We start from the raw sequence: 14,635 nt of genomic DNA, 5'->3' as shown, positions 1-14,635 counted from the left end.
TTCGACAAGTTTGACAAGAACAACTTAATAACATTTCTGAACAAAATAACAAGCCAAAGAAAACAAATGTGCCTATAAATCAGAGGTGGAGGAAAACTCAGATATTTGAGTAATGTGTAAAAATACTCAGTAAAACTCCTGCACTCTAAGTCATATTCAAGTTACCGTTTAAAGTATCACTATCATAATAAACTTAAAGTTACAAAAGTTACAATACTCACTATGCAGTTTTGCTCATTTCAGAATCATATTAAACTATTGTATTATAATTATTGATAGCTTCATGTTTTCACCACTTTAATGTTGCATCTGGTGAAGGTGAAGCTCATTTGAATTACTTTATTTTATACTAGCTTAACCTATAATAACACATTATCATTTATCAAGTGAATTCGATTTTTTCTATTGATATATTCCTCTGCAAAGTACGTATCATTTACTTTTGGTGTACATCGTATTTTAGTTGATGTGTAGAATATGAGTTAAGGAGGTCATATTATGCAAATGTTCAGGTTAATGCTTGTATTTTTTGCCTCAACTGTGACATGTTTACATACGTAATATTCTGCCTCTGTTATCTCCCTGAAGACACTGGTGAAGCAGAGAGAAGTTTCTGTTTCAGGGAGTAATTAGCCAGAGATCGGAGCTGGCCTGGTAGCATCTGCTCCCACTGCCGGACACACTCTGCATGGGGGGGGGGGGGGGGGGGGGGGGGGGGGGGGGACCTGGCTGGGTGTCAGTAGAGAGAGGGACCTGGCTGGGAGTCAGCAGAGAGAGGGACCTGGCTAAGAGTCAGCAGAGAGAGGGACCTGGCTAAGAGTCAGCAGAGAGAGGGACCTGGCTGGGAGTCAGCAGAGAGAGGGACCTGGCTGGGAGTCAGCAGAGAGAGGGACCTGGCTGGGAGTCAGCAGAGAGAGGGACCTGGCTGGGAGTCAGCAGAGAGAGGGACCTGGCTAGGTGTCAGCAGAGAGAGAGACCTGGCTGGGAGTCAGCAGAGAGAGGGACCTGGCTAAGAGTCAGCAGAGAGAGGGACCTGGCTAGGTGTCAGCAGAGAGAGAGACCTGGCTGGGAGTCAGCAGAGAGAGGGACCTGGCTAAGAGTCAGCAGAGAGAGGGACCTGGCTGGGAGTCAGCAGAGAGAGGGACCTGGCTGGGAGTCAGCAGAGAGAGGGACCTGGCTGGGTGTCAGCAGAGAGAGGGACCTGGCTGGGAGTCAGCAGAGAGAGGGACCTGGCTGGGAGTCAGCAGAGAGAGGGACCTGGCTAGGTGTCAGCAGAGAGAGGGACCTGGCTAGGTGTCAGCAGAGAGAGGGACCTGGCTAGGTGTCAGCAGAGAGAGGGACCTGGCTGGGTGTCAGCAGAGAGAGGGACCTGGCTGGGTGTCAGCAGAGAGAGAGACCTGGCTGGGAGTCAGCAGAGAGAGGGACCTGGCTAGGTGTCAGCAGAGAGAGGGACCTGGCTAGGTGTCAGCAGAGAGAGGGACCTGGCTAGGTGTCAGCAGAGAGAGGGACCTGGCTGGGAGTCAGCAGAGAGAGGGACCTGGCTGGGAGTCAGCAGAGAGAGGGACCTGGCTGGGTGTCAGCAGAGAGAGGGACCTGGCTAGGTGTCAGCAGAGAGAGAGACCTGGCTGGGAGTCAGCAGAGAGAGAGACCTGGCTGGGAGTCAGCAGAGAGAGGGACCTGGCTAGGTGTCAGCAGAGAGAGGGACCTGGCTGGGAGTCAGCAGAGAGAGGGACCTGGCTAGGTGTCAGCAGAGAGAGGGACCTGGCTGGGTGTCAGCAGAGAGAGGGACCTGGCTAGGTGTCAGCAGAGAGAGAGACCTGGCTGGGAGTCAGCAGAGAGAGGGACCTGGCTAGGTGTCAGCAGAGAGAGGGACCTGGCTAGGTGTCAGCAGAGAGAGGGACCTGGCTAGGTGTCAGCAGAGAGAGGGACCTGGCTGGGAGTCAGCAGAGAGAGGGACCTGGCTGGGAGTCAGCAGAGAGAGGGACCTGGCTAGGTGTCAGCAGAGAGAGGGACCTGGCTGGGAGTCAGCAGAGAGAGGGACCTGGCTGGGAGTCAGCAGAGAGAGGGACCTGGCTAGGTGTCAGCAGAGAGAGAGACCTGGCTGGGAGTCAGCAGAGAGAGGGACCTGGCTAGGTGTCAGCAGAGAGAGGGACCTGGCTGGGAGTCAGCAGAGAGAGGGACCTGGCTGGGTGTCAGCAGAGAGAGGGACCTGGCTAAGAGTCAGCAGAGAGAGGGACCTGGCTGGGAGTCAGCAGAGAGAGGGACCTGGCTGGGAGTCAGCAGAGAGAGGGACCTGGCTGGGAGTCAGCAGAGAGAGGGACCTGGCTAGGTGTCAGCAGAGAGAGGGACCTGGCTGGGTGTCAGCAGAGAGAGGGACCTGGCTGGGAGTCAGCAGAGAGAGGGACCTGGCTAGGTGTCAGCAGAGAGAGGGACCTGGCTGGGTGTCAGCAGAGAGAGGGACCTGGCTGGGAGTCAGCAGAGAGAGGGACCTGGCTAGGTGTCAGCAGAGAGAGGGACCTGGCTGGGTGTCAGCAGAGAGAGGGACCTGGCTGGGAGTCAGCAGAGAGAGGGACCTGGCTAGGTGTCAGCAGAGAGAGGGACCTGGCTGGGTGTCAGCAGAGAGAGGGACCTGGCTAGGTGTCAGCAGAGAGAGAGACCTGGCTGGGAGTCAGCAGAGAGAGGGACCTGGCTGGGTGTCAGCAGAGAGAGGGACCTGGCTAGGTGTCAGCAGAGAGAGAGACCTGGCTGGGAGTCAGCAGAGAGAGGGACCTGGCTGGGAGTCAGCAGAGAGAGGGACCTGGCTGGGAGTCAGCAGAGAGAGGGACCTGGCTAGGTGTCAGCAGAGAGAGGGACCTGGCTAGGTGTCAGCAGAGAGAGGGACCTGGCTGGGAGTCAGCAGAGAGAGGGACCTGGCTAGGTGTCAGCAGAGAGAGGGACCTGGCTGGGAGTCAGCAGAGAGAGGGACCTGGCTAGGTGTCAGCAGAGAGAGGGACCTGGCTAAGAGTCAGCAGAGAGAGGGACCTGGCTAAGAGTCAGCAGAGAGAGGGACCTGGCTGGGAGTCAGCAGAGAGAGGGACCTGGCTAGGTGTCAGCAGAGAGAGGGACCTGGCTGGGTGTCAGCAGAGAGAGGGACCTGGCTGGGAGTCAGCAGAGAGAGGGACCTGGCTGGGTGTCAGCAGAGAGAGGGACCTGGCTGGGTGTCAGCAGAGAGAGGGACCTGGCTGGGTGTCAGCAGAGAGAGGGACCTGGCTGGGTGTCAGCAGAGAGAGGGACCTGGCTGGGTGTCAGCAGAGAGAGGGACCTGGCTGGGTGTCAGCAGAGAGAGGGACCTGGCTAGGTGTCAGCAGAGAGAGGGACCTGGCTGGGTGTCAGCAGAGAGAGGGACCTGGCTGGGAGTCAGCAGAGAGAGGGACCTGGCTGGGTGTCAGCAGAGAGAGGGACCTGGCTAGGTGTCAGCAGAGAGAGGGACCTGGCTGGGTGTCAGCAGAGAGAGGGACCTGGCTGGGTGTCAGCACAGCGGAGCCACCAGGGTGTGTGAGGCCTGGATGTTGGGTGTTAACACTCTTCAGGGCTGGCAGCTAGCCTCAGCTATGGGAAAACTCCAGAAAATCATTAATGTGTTGAGTTTAGCTGCTAATGTTCCTTTGAAACGCACCTGCTAGATTTGAGACGTTTCTGAAGTGTGTGTGGACTACACTGACTCATCCCTCCTCAGCACAGCACTAAGCGCCCCGGACAGTCCTTTGTGCCTGTAGCCACCAGGCTGCACAACCAAGGGTTAACCCTGTAACCTATCCTAAATGAACTGAATATTAATAATATTTGCTGTGTGCACATAAGACTTTCGACCGCCAGAACCAGTGTAACTCTGATCTTCACCGGATCAGAGTTTAACAATTGGGTCTATTCAAGCCCCCAGAAAGGGCACTGGGCCTTTAAGCACCTTTTCGTAGTGGCCAAACCGCTTTCCTACAACTTCTGTGTCAGTGCGTCACGTCATTGTGCCCAAAAATACTTTTTCACATTAACTTACATTGGGACAAGACACCTGTGAATAAATGTAACATGTTTTTTTTTAGGGAAATCAACTTCCCTGTACAATCACTAGATTAGCTTTATTTTCAATTTAAATCATTAGTGTCTAAAGTCGTTAAATGCGCTAGAACCCGAATCCATTGTTATTTTCCCTCTCCATAGAGTGGTGCAGGAATGAGTCCTGAAACCCTGATGGAGAATTACAACATCCGGTTCCCTCCTTTAAACCTTTTCGTAGTAAGCCTAAAATAAGGTTTCTAACTAGTCACACAAACAAACACACACACACACACACACACACACACACACACACACACACACACACACACACACACACACACACACACACACACACACACACACACACACACACACACACACACACACACAATACTTTTGTGGATACAAGACAGATATTTCCATCACAAGTACTTGTGATGGAAAGCGGACTCAAACACACTATTCTAATGTTGCTTCATAAATATGTTGTCTCAATATAACACAAAAAATCCAATGATATGTACCCTGTCTCTTTTTATGAAATGATGAACCTTATGCATCATTGTACATTTAAAAATGAACTGGAGAACAGCAGGTTAATAGACTTCAGCTGAGTGACAGCATCCTCTCAGGTCGTCTCACTGCAGGAGAAGTTAAGACTGTGTGTGAGATATGACTGTATGTCTATCACTAAGCATCCACAACAAACAGAGCCTGAACCTGTCTGCACACATCCCATTCTCTCCATAACACACTTACCTTAGCACTGTCTAAGAGTCATGCCAAATACAAGGTTTGTTTTCAGATGCCTGGGGGGGCAGGCTGGAGACACATGGCTTCACAGACAGCAGCCTATTGTGTTATGGGAAGTTTTTAAAAGGCTATGATTGTAGACTCTGAAATGTTCCTGACATCACCGTAAATCACCAGAGCAGCACAAACAAGGGTCTGATTGATACTTGAACCTCTGGTCTGTGCACTGTTAGAGGTTGTATTGTGTTTGTGGTTACTCATTGGCAGTACTGTAAGATGTTTAACAGTAAAACAGCTTTACTGTGTTCTTTACATTGTCTCTGCTTTACTGTAACGGTGTATATGTATTATTATACTGTATTTGTGTTTTGTACGATACAGGGTGGTCACATTTCTTTCTTTACTAAATGTACCGTTTTTCACTACACTACTCACTTAGACTAATATCTGCAGATGCAATACTGTATTTAACATAAACACATTTGACTGTATACAATCACATCTGATAGAAGCAATAACATATTTAAGTGTTAAAGGATAATGTATTGTTATTCTGCAACACAAGGTTGCACAGCAAAATGCAGATACAGTGGTGCATCTTTGGAGAGTCAGATTATGTCAGCTGTTTCAGATTGTTCTAGTGGCAAAAAGTGAAAAATAGTAATTAAATGCAGCTCGAACTATGTTTTGGGGGACATTTTGCACCATTTAAGTACAATTGAATCACCTGAAGCCGGCTCCGGGTTATTAGGTATTAACTACAAAGCCTTTACCTTCTGTTTTTGAAGTAACTGCTCTCTGCCTGTGTAAGACTGCAGAGGTTTGAACAGTTGTCATTTATTGAGACTTAGCACTCTTAAGATGATCATCCGTTGGGTTGGAGTTCTTTGACCTTATCTTCTTTTCCATCTCGTGACCTAAGAGTTCTTATGAACATGTAAAGTGTGAGAGAGAGAGGTCCTAACACTGACATTATAAAACACAACAGAACAAGACAAGTTGTTGCTGAATGTGAGTTTAGGGAGGTGTGCAAAGGTCTCCAGAGATATTTGAAGACAAATCTTTAAAAAAAATTGGACTTTTTTGTGACACCTGATGCTGAACTACAAAGCAAATTCAGGGCCAGGGTTTATTTCCTTTAGCTGACTCTATAAAAACCAAAAGCCTCACCAGATGACTTGTACCTGAACGGTTGTTATCATCAGTCTTTGTTAACCCAGCTTTCCTCCCCAGGCTCTGTTGGTTTTATGATTAAAAAACAGACAAAGAGAAATCTCCAACGAGGCGTTCTGGGGCAGCATAGACAGGTCTTTTCTGTGTTAGAGTTTTACTCGCTACAGGGTGTACTTTGAGGGTTTGTGACTCTGCAGACCGTTTACATGCAGAAAAAGCTTCATAACACACAAGGGGACGGGTCATAACCAGAAAAGCATGACATGGGACCTTTAAATAGAGTAATGCTGGCAGAAAATGACTAATTAAGTAAAACCAAGTTATATTATACACTTTACCACGTGATGCTAAGATTTGCTGCATCATTGATATGAGTTGAAGTAAAAACTAAAGCAACACAATGCAAAGAGTGTGTGCAGATGTAATTGGACAGCTTTGTTTTAGTCATTTTGACATTGCGGCTCAACAATACATCAAATTCTATTTTGTTACACATTTCATAATACGCAAGTTACAAGTGTAATAAATTAAACTGCAAAATTAAGGCACCACACAATATTTGTTCATTATATAATTGTATTTTTTTAATTCATTTAATAAACAAAAGAGGCAGTTCATAAAAAAAATAAAAAAAATAAGAAGCTAAAGGTTTATACTTAAAGAACTGCAGAATGTTGGCACAAAGTTCTGTTGTGTCTCCACGTGTTCCTGAGAGAGTTAACACACATCAGTGCAGCAGTCTGTGTGCTAGCTGCAGTTCCTCAGGTACACCAGTCTGTGTGCTAGCTGCAGTTCCTCAGGTACACCAGTCTGTGTGCTAGCTGCAGTTCCTCAGGTACACCAGTCTGTGTGCTAGCTGCAGTTCCTCAGTACACCAGTCTGTGTGCTAGCTGCAGTTCCTCAGGTACACCAGTCTGTGTGCTAGCTGCAGTTCCTCAGGTACACCAGTCTGTGTGCTAGCTGCAGTTCCTCAGGTACACCAGTCTGTGTGCTAGCTGCAGTTCCTCAGGTACACCAGTCTGTGGGGCTGGAACTTCTCCCGACACAGGGGGCACTCCGCCTGTGGGAGGGAGAAACAACACTCATCACATATGAGTTTTTTAACCTTCATATATTTGGTGTAGTTTTAATCAATGCCAAGTCAACTTCAACCAGCTGGTTTGAAGAAAGACAGATGTTCCTTTTAACTGCTGAAGGATCTGACTGCTAGAAAGCACTGTTAAATATTTTAGAGTTTTAATGGCTTTTCTGTTTGAGGCTTCCTGTCTTAATGTGTTTTTGGATTACATTTAGTTATTGTTTTAAACTAAGAGAGGAAGTGCTTTCGATTGCCTCTGACTTTCGGGGGCATTTATAGACCACTTAATGTCAATGATTAAAGGGGGAAGTGTGGAACTTTCTGCTGCTGCCCGGCAGTTTCAGTGTTACCCTGATCAGAGGGGGTGTGGCCACACAGGGTGATAAAGTGTGGTGTCCTCACACAAGCATTTGACTTCATTAGCAGCCACAAAAGGAATCTCAACAATACATCAAAAAGGAATCTCTGCTTATCTAACCTAAACAAGACAGAGCTGCTCTTCCTCCAGGTAAGGACCCTTCCATCCATGACCTTTCATCAGCACCTCAGACTGCAAAGGATTCTGGGTGTGACCCTGGACGACCAGCTGAACTTCACTTCTAACATCACTGCTACAACCCACTCCTACAGATGCACTCTACAACATCAGGAGGATACATCTACTGACTGAGAAGGTGACTTACTGTATGTTTTGGTCCAGGCTCCTGTCATCTCACCGTCACATCTCTGGACTTCCTGCATCCCACCTCTGCAGCTAATTCAGAATGCAGGAGCCCGACCGGTTTGAAACCTTCCCAGAATTCTCCCACACTAGCCCCCTCCTCCGCTGCCTGAACCCACTTCAAGGCACTGGTGCTGGCCTACCGTGCTGTGAGGGGATCCAGTCTTCCTTCATCCAGGACATGGTTAAAGCAAACACTCCAGCACGTGCACTTCACTCTGCAACAGCCAATCGAGCCCCTCAGCTATAAAACACACCTGTCTACTAGGGCTGTACCCGAATATCCGAATATCCGTTCGTTGGAGTACTATTCGGGTTTCAATTTCGTTATTCTGCACTGCGGCTGCCAAATGGAATTCATTGAAAACTCCAATATCAACGTAAGAGCTTGTGCCTCTTCGGGGGGGTGCTAACACTTAACCATAAACGTTATCGTTTACTTTCTCCGTCTTTATAATGTAGATATTACTTTTTCTCTGTTAATCTCCGTCACGTTGTTTCCATAGCAACAACAACTTCCTGTCAACATCGCTAACTCTCCTTCAAAATAAAAGCATGACCATACAAAATAGGAAGCCAAGCCAAATTACACTTAACATATACAACTGCAACGAAAGTAACAAACACAATATCCTTTTCAATTTCAAAGAACACAAATTGGGTAGTATACATTAACAAATAACTATAAAACAACAATACAAAATGAATGCCGTGAATAAACCGAAATACACGTGTTGAAGTGGTTTGCTGCTGATTACTATGCACTCCCCCCCCATTTCTCCTCCACACTAACTCTTTTTAAACTTGCATCGCTTTCTATTTTGTATATAGTATTTGTCCTATTTCATTTGACTATAGTACTTTATTTTGCTCCTGTCTTTAAAAAAAGAAACCATATTCTTCTATTTTTGTCTTTGTATGCATGATTTACAGCAAAGCAAATTCCTCGTGTGTGAACCTACTTGGTAATAAGCTTCTATTCTGATTCTGATGTGAGACAATACAGAGTGAGATGTGCTTGAGAGTATCGTGGGTGTGCTGCAGCTGACCTTGGTGTTGCACCACTCTGTAATGCACTCCCAGCAGAAGAGGTGTCCGCAGGGCGTGGAGGTGGAGTGTCTGCGCTCCTCCAGGCAGAGCATGCAGCTGGCCCCCTGGGCCCCCCCCCCGCTGTGTGTGTGCTGAGGACTGCAGACCAAAAGTTCAGCATCAGACTTTTTCCAACTTTTACTGCAGCACAACACTTCGATATGAAGTTCAATTCTAAAAGAAATACTTCACACCCCAGATATTTTTTTAAATCATTAACTCACCCAATGAATTCTTGAAGAAAAAGTTTATTTTCCTCCAATACCTCCACGGGCATGCCTTTTTTTTCTCCTTTATTTTGTTCACCATAAAAGTTTCGTGTTTTGTCTTCAAGAATTCAAGGTAGCCGGGGTGAGTCACTGATATACAAATGGTGATTCTAAGGTAGAAATCTTCCTTTATTGGAGTACAATCAGCATTCTCAATTGTGTTAATAGTTCACTTAAAGGTGGGGTAGGTAAGTTTGAGAAACCGGCTCGAGATCGCTAGAATTTGAAAATACACAACCGGAGAAAATCTGCCACTTCCTCACAGAGCCCCTCCTCCAACACACACGAACGCGCACATGACCAATGAGGGCACGAGATAAGTTTGTGCACAGATGGAAGGCTGACAGGCAGGTAGGCCATCCAGTTACTTTAGCCGGGCCGGCTAAAATGATTGGTCGTGCTTTTTACAGTACTACGGCTTCCACAGATGACTTTTTTGTATGGATTTATTGTCAAAGCACTTAAGATATTCATTGCTATCGGGATGTTAAGAGCATTCCATGGAATATAACAAAAAGTGTATCTCGAGCCGGTTTCTCAAACTTACCTACCCTACCTTAAAGACCTAAATAAATTGTGTAACTAAATTCTTTCAACAAAATGTTACTATACTATCAATTAGTTGACATGGGAAGATATGTGGAATTATGACAAAAATATATCCATATGTGCCAAATCCAAAGCAATCCAGTTTAGATACAAATATCCCCTGTTTTAGCTCCTCACTGTCCCCTTTATGTCAAACATGTAGAACCAAAGTAGGTACCGTGACTCATCACCTGTAAACTGCAGAATACTCGTCTAAAATATTAGATCAAATGGGGGACCTTTTTCACCGACATTTAGATATGGACTGTCTTTGATTTTAGGTTTGCTAAGTAGAAATCTAACGCTACTTGCTGGTCGTAACTGTCAGACCTTTTAATCTGTGTTTTAATATGTCTGTTTTTAAAGCAATCGCTGGAGCAGTAACTATGAATCTCGTTGTATTCTGTACAATGACAATAAAAGCTTTTGAACTTTTTGACTGCTGCTAGTAAAAGATGATATTACATTACATGTCATTACAACACATGTCACCACATGTGTGTGTAAGTCTCATGTGACTTACACACACTGTGGGCAATCCCCACAGGAGCAAAGTGGGGTGAAGTGTCTTGCCCAGGGACACAACGACATGCTGACTGCAGTGGGGTTTGAACCAGTGCTCCACTGATCCGAAGACCAGCACGCCAATCCACTGAGCCACAGCCGCACATTATATGATGTACTTATTTTTTTGCTCGGAAAAATATATTACTACCCTATTATGCTCTTTGGGGCTTTCCCTTTCCTTTCACAACAGAGCCGGCCAGCTAACCAATCAGAGCAGACTGGGCTCTGGTTTCAGACAGAGGGTGAAAAGAGGTGCTGCAGCACAGGCAGTATGAGAGAAATAAAGAGCTTTTTGAACATTAAAGCATGGAGACATGTCCCAGGAGAGACACTACATACTGATATGAAGCTGAAGAAGAATATGTTCCCTTTAAAGTCATATTTGAGTTAGTTCCCTTGAAAGATCTCAGATATGTATTTGTCATGTATTGGTTGTGTCATTACAGAGTTTGTAGACATTAAGGAAAGTCAATAGATATATTGTTTAAAAGAAAACAAACAACAATTGCCAGAACTGTGCTGCAGGAAATATGAACAACTATTGGCCAGGTTTGATTGACTTTAAGAAGAACTCTAACGACTTCAGTAAGTAACAACACATCTCACTGAAAGATGAGCCTCAGATTAAGGATGAGTAGTTTGAATGCAGGTTTAGAGAGTGTGTGTTCTCTGGCAGTGTGTACCTGAGGTTCCTGTGGAGCTGCCACTCCTGCCGGGCTCTCTGCTTCTTCCTGTGGTTGTTGAGCTGCAGACTCACAGTGATGAGGAGCTGCAGCAGGGACAGGGCCCCCAGGAGCCTGTAGCTGCTCCTGATGGTGCTGTCATCACCCTGGAGCCCCGTCACACGCAGCTATACACACACAAACACACATCCTTAGTCGTCATGCAATTAACTCAAAAGCCCAAACAATCAAAAAAACATTTACAATCCAGCCCCTTTTGACTGTTGATCGTAATTACTAGTGAACACATACTGGCGGCAGCAAACACATGACCTCTGATATTCGAAGTACTCAGATCTTTTACTCAGAATCAAAATATACTCAAAGCATAGATTAAAAGAACTTCTTATGTAGTATGATCAATTTCAGTATCATGTTTTATTATTGTATTACATTTATTGATGCAATAATGTGTCACTTCAATGTGAACCTGGTAAAGGTGGAGCTCATTCTAATAACTAAATACTGTTGGGTAGATAATACATTATATTAATAGAATTATATAACCTTAGTGGATTTACAATGTGTATTAATATCCTCAATGTGCGAAGCAACTAATCTTGTAAAATAAATTAGTGGATTAGAAAGTACAATATTGGTATAAAGTAGCATAATTCAAAAAATACTCAACTGAAGTACAAGTACCTCAAATGTTTACTTAGTACAGAGGCAGAAGAAGAACTTGGATCTTTTACAAAATTAAAATGAATAATACTACAATGTAGAAATACTCACTTACAAGAAAAAAAGACCTGCATTCATTACTTTACTTAAGTGAATTTACAAAAGTTTTAGAACTAAGCAGAACAGTCGTTTTTGGAAACATTACTGGATTATAATTAGTGATCTATTCATGTGTTCATTATTTACATTTTGCAGTTAATAAAAATGGAGCTAAATTACTTTTAGTGACTTTTTTTACAGGAGATCTTAATCCATATAAGTACATCATAATTCATTGGTTGATTTATATGTTGTATAAGCAGTAACAAATGTTGTCAGATAAATGTAGTGGCATTAAGTACAATTTTGATTCCAAAATGTAATATAGTAGAAGTATAAAGTATTGTATAATACCTAAAACGTTCAGTAAATGTACTTAATTACATTCCAGCACTGGATGTTTGGTTGAGAGAGTGAGAGTATGAATGCAGACATAGGGCCTTCTCATGTACCAGAATTTTACAAAATAAAAAAAAAATGTTTCTACTTGGTCTAATATGTGATATAAATGACATGTAAAGAAATCTACATGACGTACATATCTGATGGCAGTCGCCCTCTTGGACAGGTGGTAGAAGGATCCGCTGAGGTAGAACAGAGCCACATGGAGGCGCTGCAGCAGGGTGAGAGCCTGCCGGAGGACAGACACAGCCGGGAGGCAGGCCCTCCTCTGGGGCTCCGGCAGCAGCCCCACCACCCTCTGCACCCCCCTCCTCAGCCAGGCCTCCAGGCTCCAGAACCGGGACGCTGCCTGCCGCTGCCTCGCCCCCCCGCCTTCCAGCTCGTTCTCCAGGCTCACCAGCACCTTCTCCAGCAGGTAAGGGAAGAAGGAGTGGAGGAGGACAAAGAGGCTCCGTCTGGCCCGGGAGGGGACCCGGTGTTTAGTGGGGTCCACCTGGACCATGTGGACGTACTCCTCGCCCAGGGTCTGGTAACCTGGGGGGGAGAAGGACATAAGTTAATCACAAGACAACTAACTATCAGAATCAGAAAACCTCTAATCGTCCCACAGAGGGGAAATTGCATTGTTACAGCAAAAGAGCCAAATATTGCAAACATATTCATTAAGAGGCATGCATAAAATAGAAGAAAAAATTGAAAATAAAAGAATTCCAATTTACAAAAATACATATCCAGGTGGACCACAAAGAGTACCAGTAGCAGTAATTTAAATACGTGAAGCATGTATAAAGCAGTGTGATAGCAGCCATCTTGCAGTTATCACAGATTAGTTACAATAACAGATTTGTTAAACATAGTAAAGTGAGATTTCTTAATGACCTGAGAATGTGGTTAAACCGTAGTATGCCAGGTCTGACAGCAGCTCGATCTCTCTCCTCCAGTCCAGCCATCGCTTGGATCCTACAGGAAGTGAACACACTTTAACCCTGAGACCATCCTGAAGTGCTGAAAGTACAGCTACACAGATAGACATTTAAACAAACACGTGCTTAATCAACACGTTTGATTGTGATAATAACCAGTTCATATTTGTTATAAGCGTCAGACTAAGCAGAAAGTGTCAGGTCAAACAAATTGAACAGAACATGTTATATATTACTGTGCTTGACCCGTTAGACAGAGTGCATAATAAATATCAGATTTTACTCTTCACCCCTAAATGAATAAGTTCACCAAACACAAGGTGGACCGCAGGAGCCCTGCCAGCCTCAACCTTATCCCGGAGTATTATAGAATATACGAGGGGCTGTGTACCACTTAGGATTGTATTAGTATGAGCGAGACAGCAGAGTTTTCTCTACATGATAAAGTGAAGTAAACTAGCTAAAACTCTCGACTACATGTATTTGAAAAGATGAGTTACTTGAGGTTCATATTATGAATAGAACATTTAAATTGACTAATGACATTTGATGTACTATTATGAGTGGAGATATCTGGCAGTATAAAAAGTCAGTAAAGTTATCTCATTCTTTACAAAATTAACACATTAATGCTTCACTTATTATGATCTACTGATGTAATATATTATTCCAAAAATAAGGCACTTTGGATAATAAATACTTTTTGATTCAGTACTTAAGTATATTTTACTTGCTTATAATTGTGTAATTTTATTTAAGTAACATTGTTAATGAAGGTCTTTTACTTGTAACATATTTCTACAGTGTGGTGTTAGTACTTTTACTTCTTCCAACTCTACCTTTTGCATGAAACCCCGTGCATGATATAATCAGATTCAGACTCTTAATCAACCCAGAACAAGAAGCTATGTTGGCCCATTATTTCACCAAACACAAGGTTGACAGCAGGAGCCTGAACACATTTGAAACTGTTCACCTAGTGAAGAGAAGCCTTTATTAAACCCTCTCACCAGCCAGAGTCTGGAAGGCTTCGTTGGCGGTGTTCCTCAGGGAGCTCTGGTAGTACTCGTCCTTCTGACTGGAGCGGATCAGGTGGGACTGGTTAGCCGGAGCGAGCTGCATGGTGAGCTCACAGCCGACCACAGAGAGCTAATGTCGGTGTGACAGCAGGCGGACCGTCCGGTGAAACACAAGCCTGGTCCCTGTGTTGTGCATTGTCGGAATATGCACTAATATTTCATAAAAGTGTCACAATTTCATGGAGCTAAAGGAGCTAAAGTCAGTACCGTTGAAAGAGGAAATAAAACGGAAGTTGAGAAACAGAACACAGTCCGATAACCCGACCCATCACTCACAGCGCCACTCTCTGGCCGGGGGAGGAACTACACGCGCACTCACAGCTGAGCCAATGAGGTGAGTTTGGCTGACAAGACAACAGGTTTGGGGGGTTACATGTAACGGGATTACATAATCAGGATACAAAAAAAGTTACTTTATTTCCTTACAGTTACATAAAAAATAATTATTTAGATTACTGTTACATTATTTAACATTGGGGATTACTGGCACGATTACAGTGTTGGTAAAATCTA

At 44.8% G+C, this 14,635-nt stretch overlaps 1 protein-coding gene across 1 annotated transcript; it reads right to left on the bottom strand.

Moving 5' to 3' along the window:
• Positions 1 to 6,364: 6,364 nt before the first annotated feature.
• On the bottom strand, positions 6,365 to 14,368 carry pex10 (peroxisomal biogenesis factor 10). The gene is made up of 6 exons (XM_034145657.1): positions 14,054 to 14,368; positions 13,000 to 13,080; positions 12,257 to 12,654; positions 10,957 to 11,123; positions 8,810 to 8,948; positions 6,365 to 7,021 (listed from the first exon to the last, which is right to left on the bottom strand). Exons 1-6 carry the CDS (start codon positions 14,163 to 14,165, stop codon positions 6,953 to 6,955), a joined length of 966 nt encoding a protein of 321 aa, XP_034001548.1. The 5' UTR covers positions 14,166 to 14,368; the 3' UTR covers positions 6,365 to 6,952.
• Positions 14,369 to 14,635: the final 267 nt, after the last annotated feature.

This window comes from Trematomus bernacchii, unplaced genomic scaffold (genome assembly GCF_902827165.1).
Source record: "Trematomus bernacchii unplaced genomic scaffold, fTreBer1.1, whole genome shotgun sequence".
Lineage (NCBI taxonomy): Eukaryota > Metazoa > Chordata > Actinopteri > Perciformes > Nototheniidae > Trematomus > Trematomus bernacchii.
This window is presented reverse-complemented; position numbering and strand designations above follow the sequence as displayed.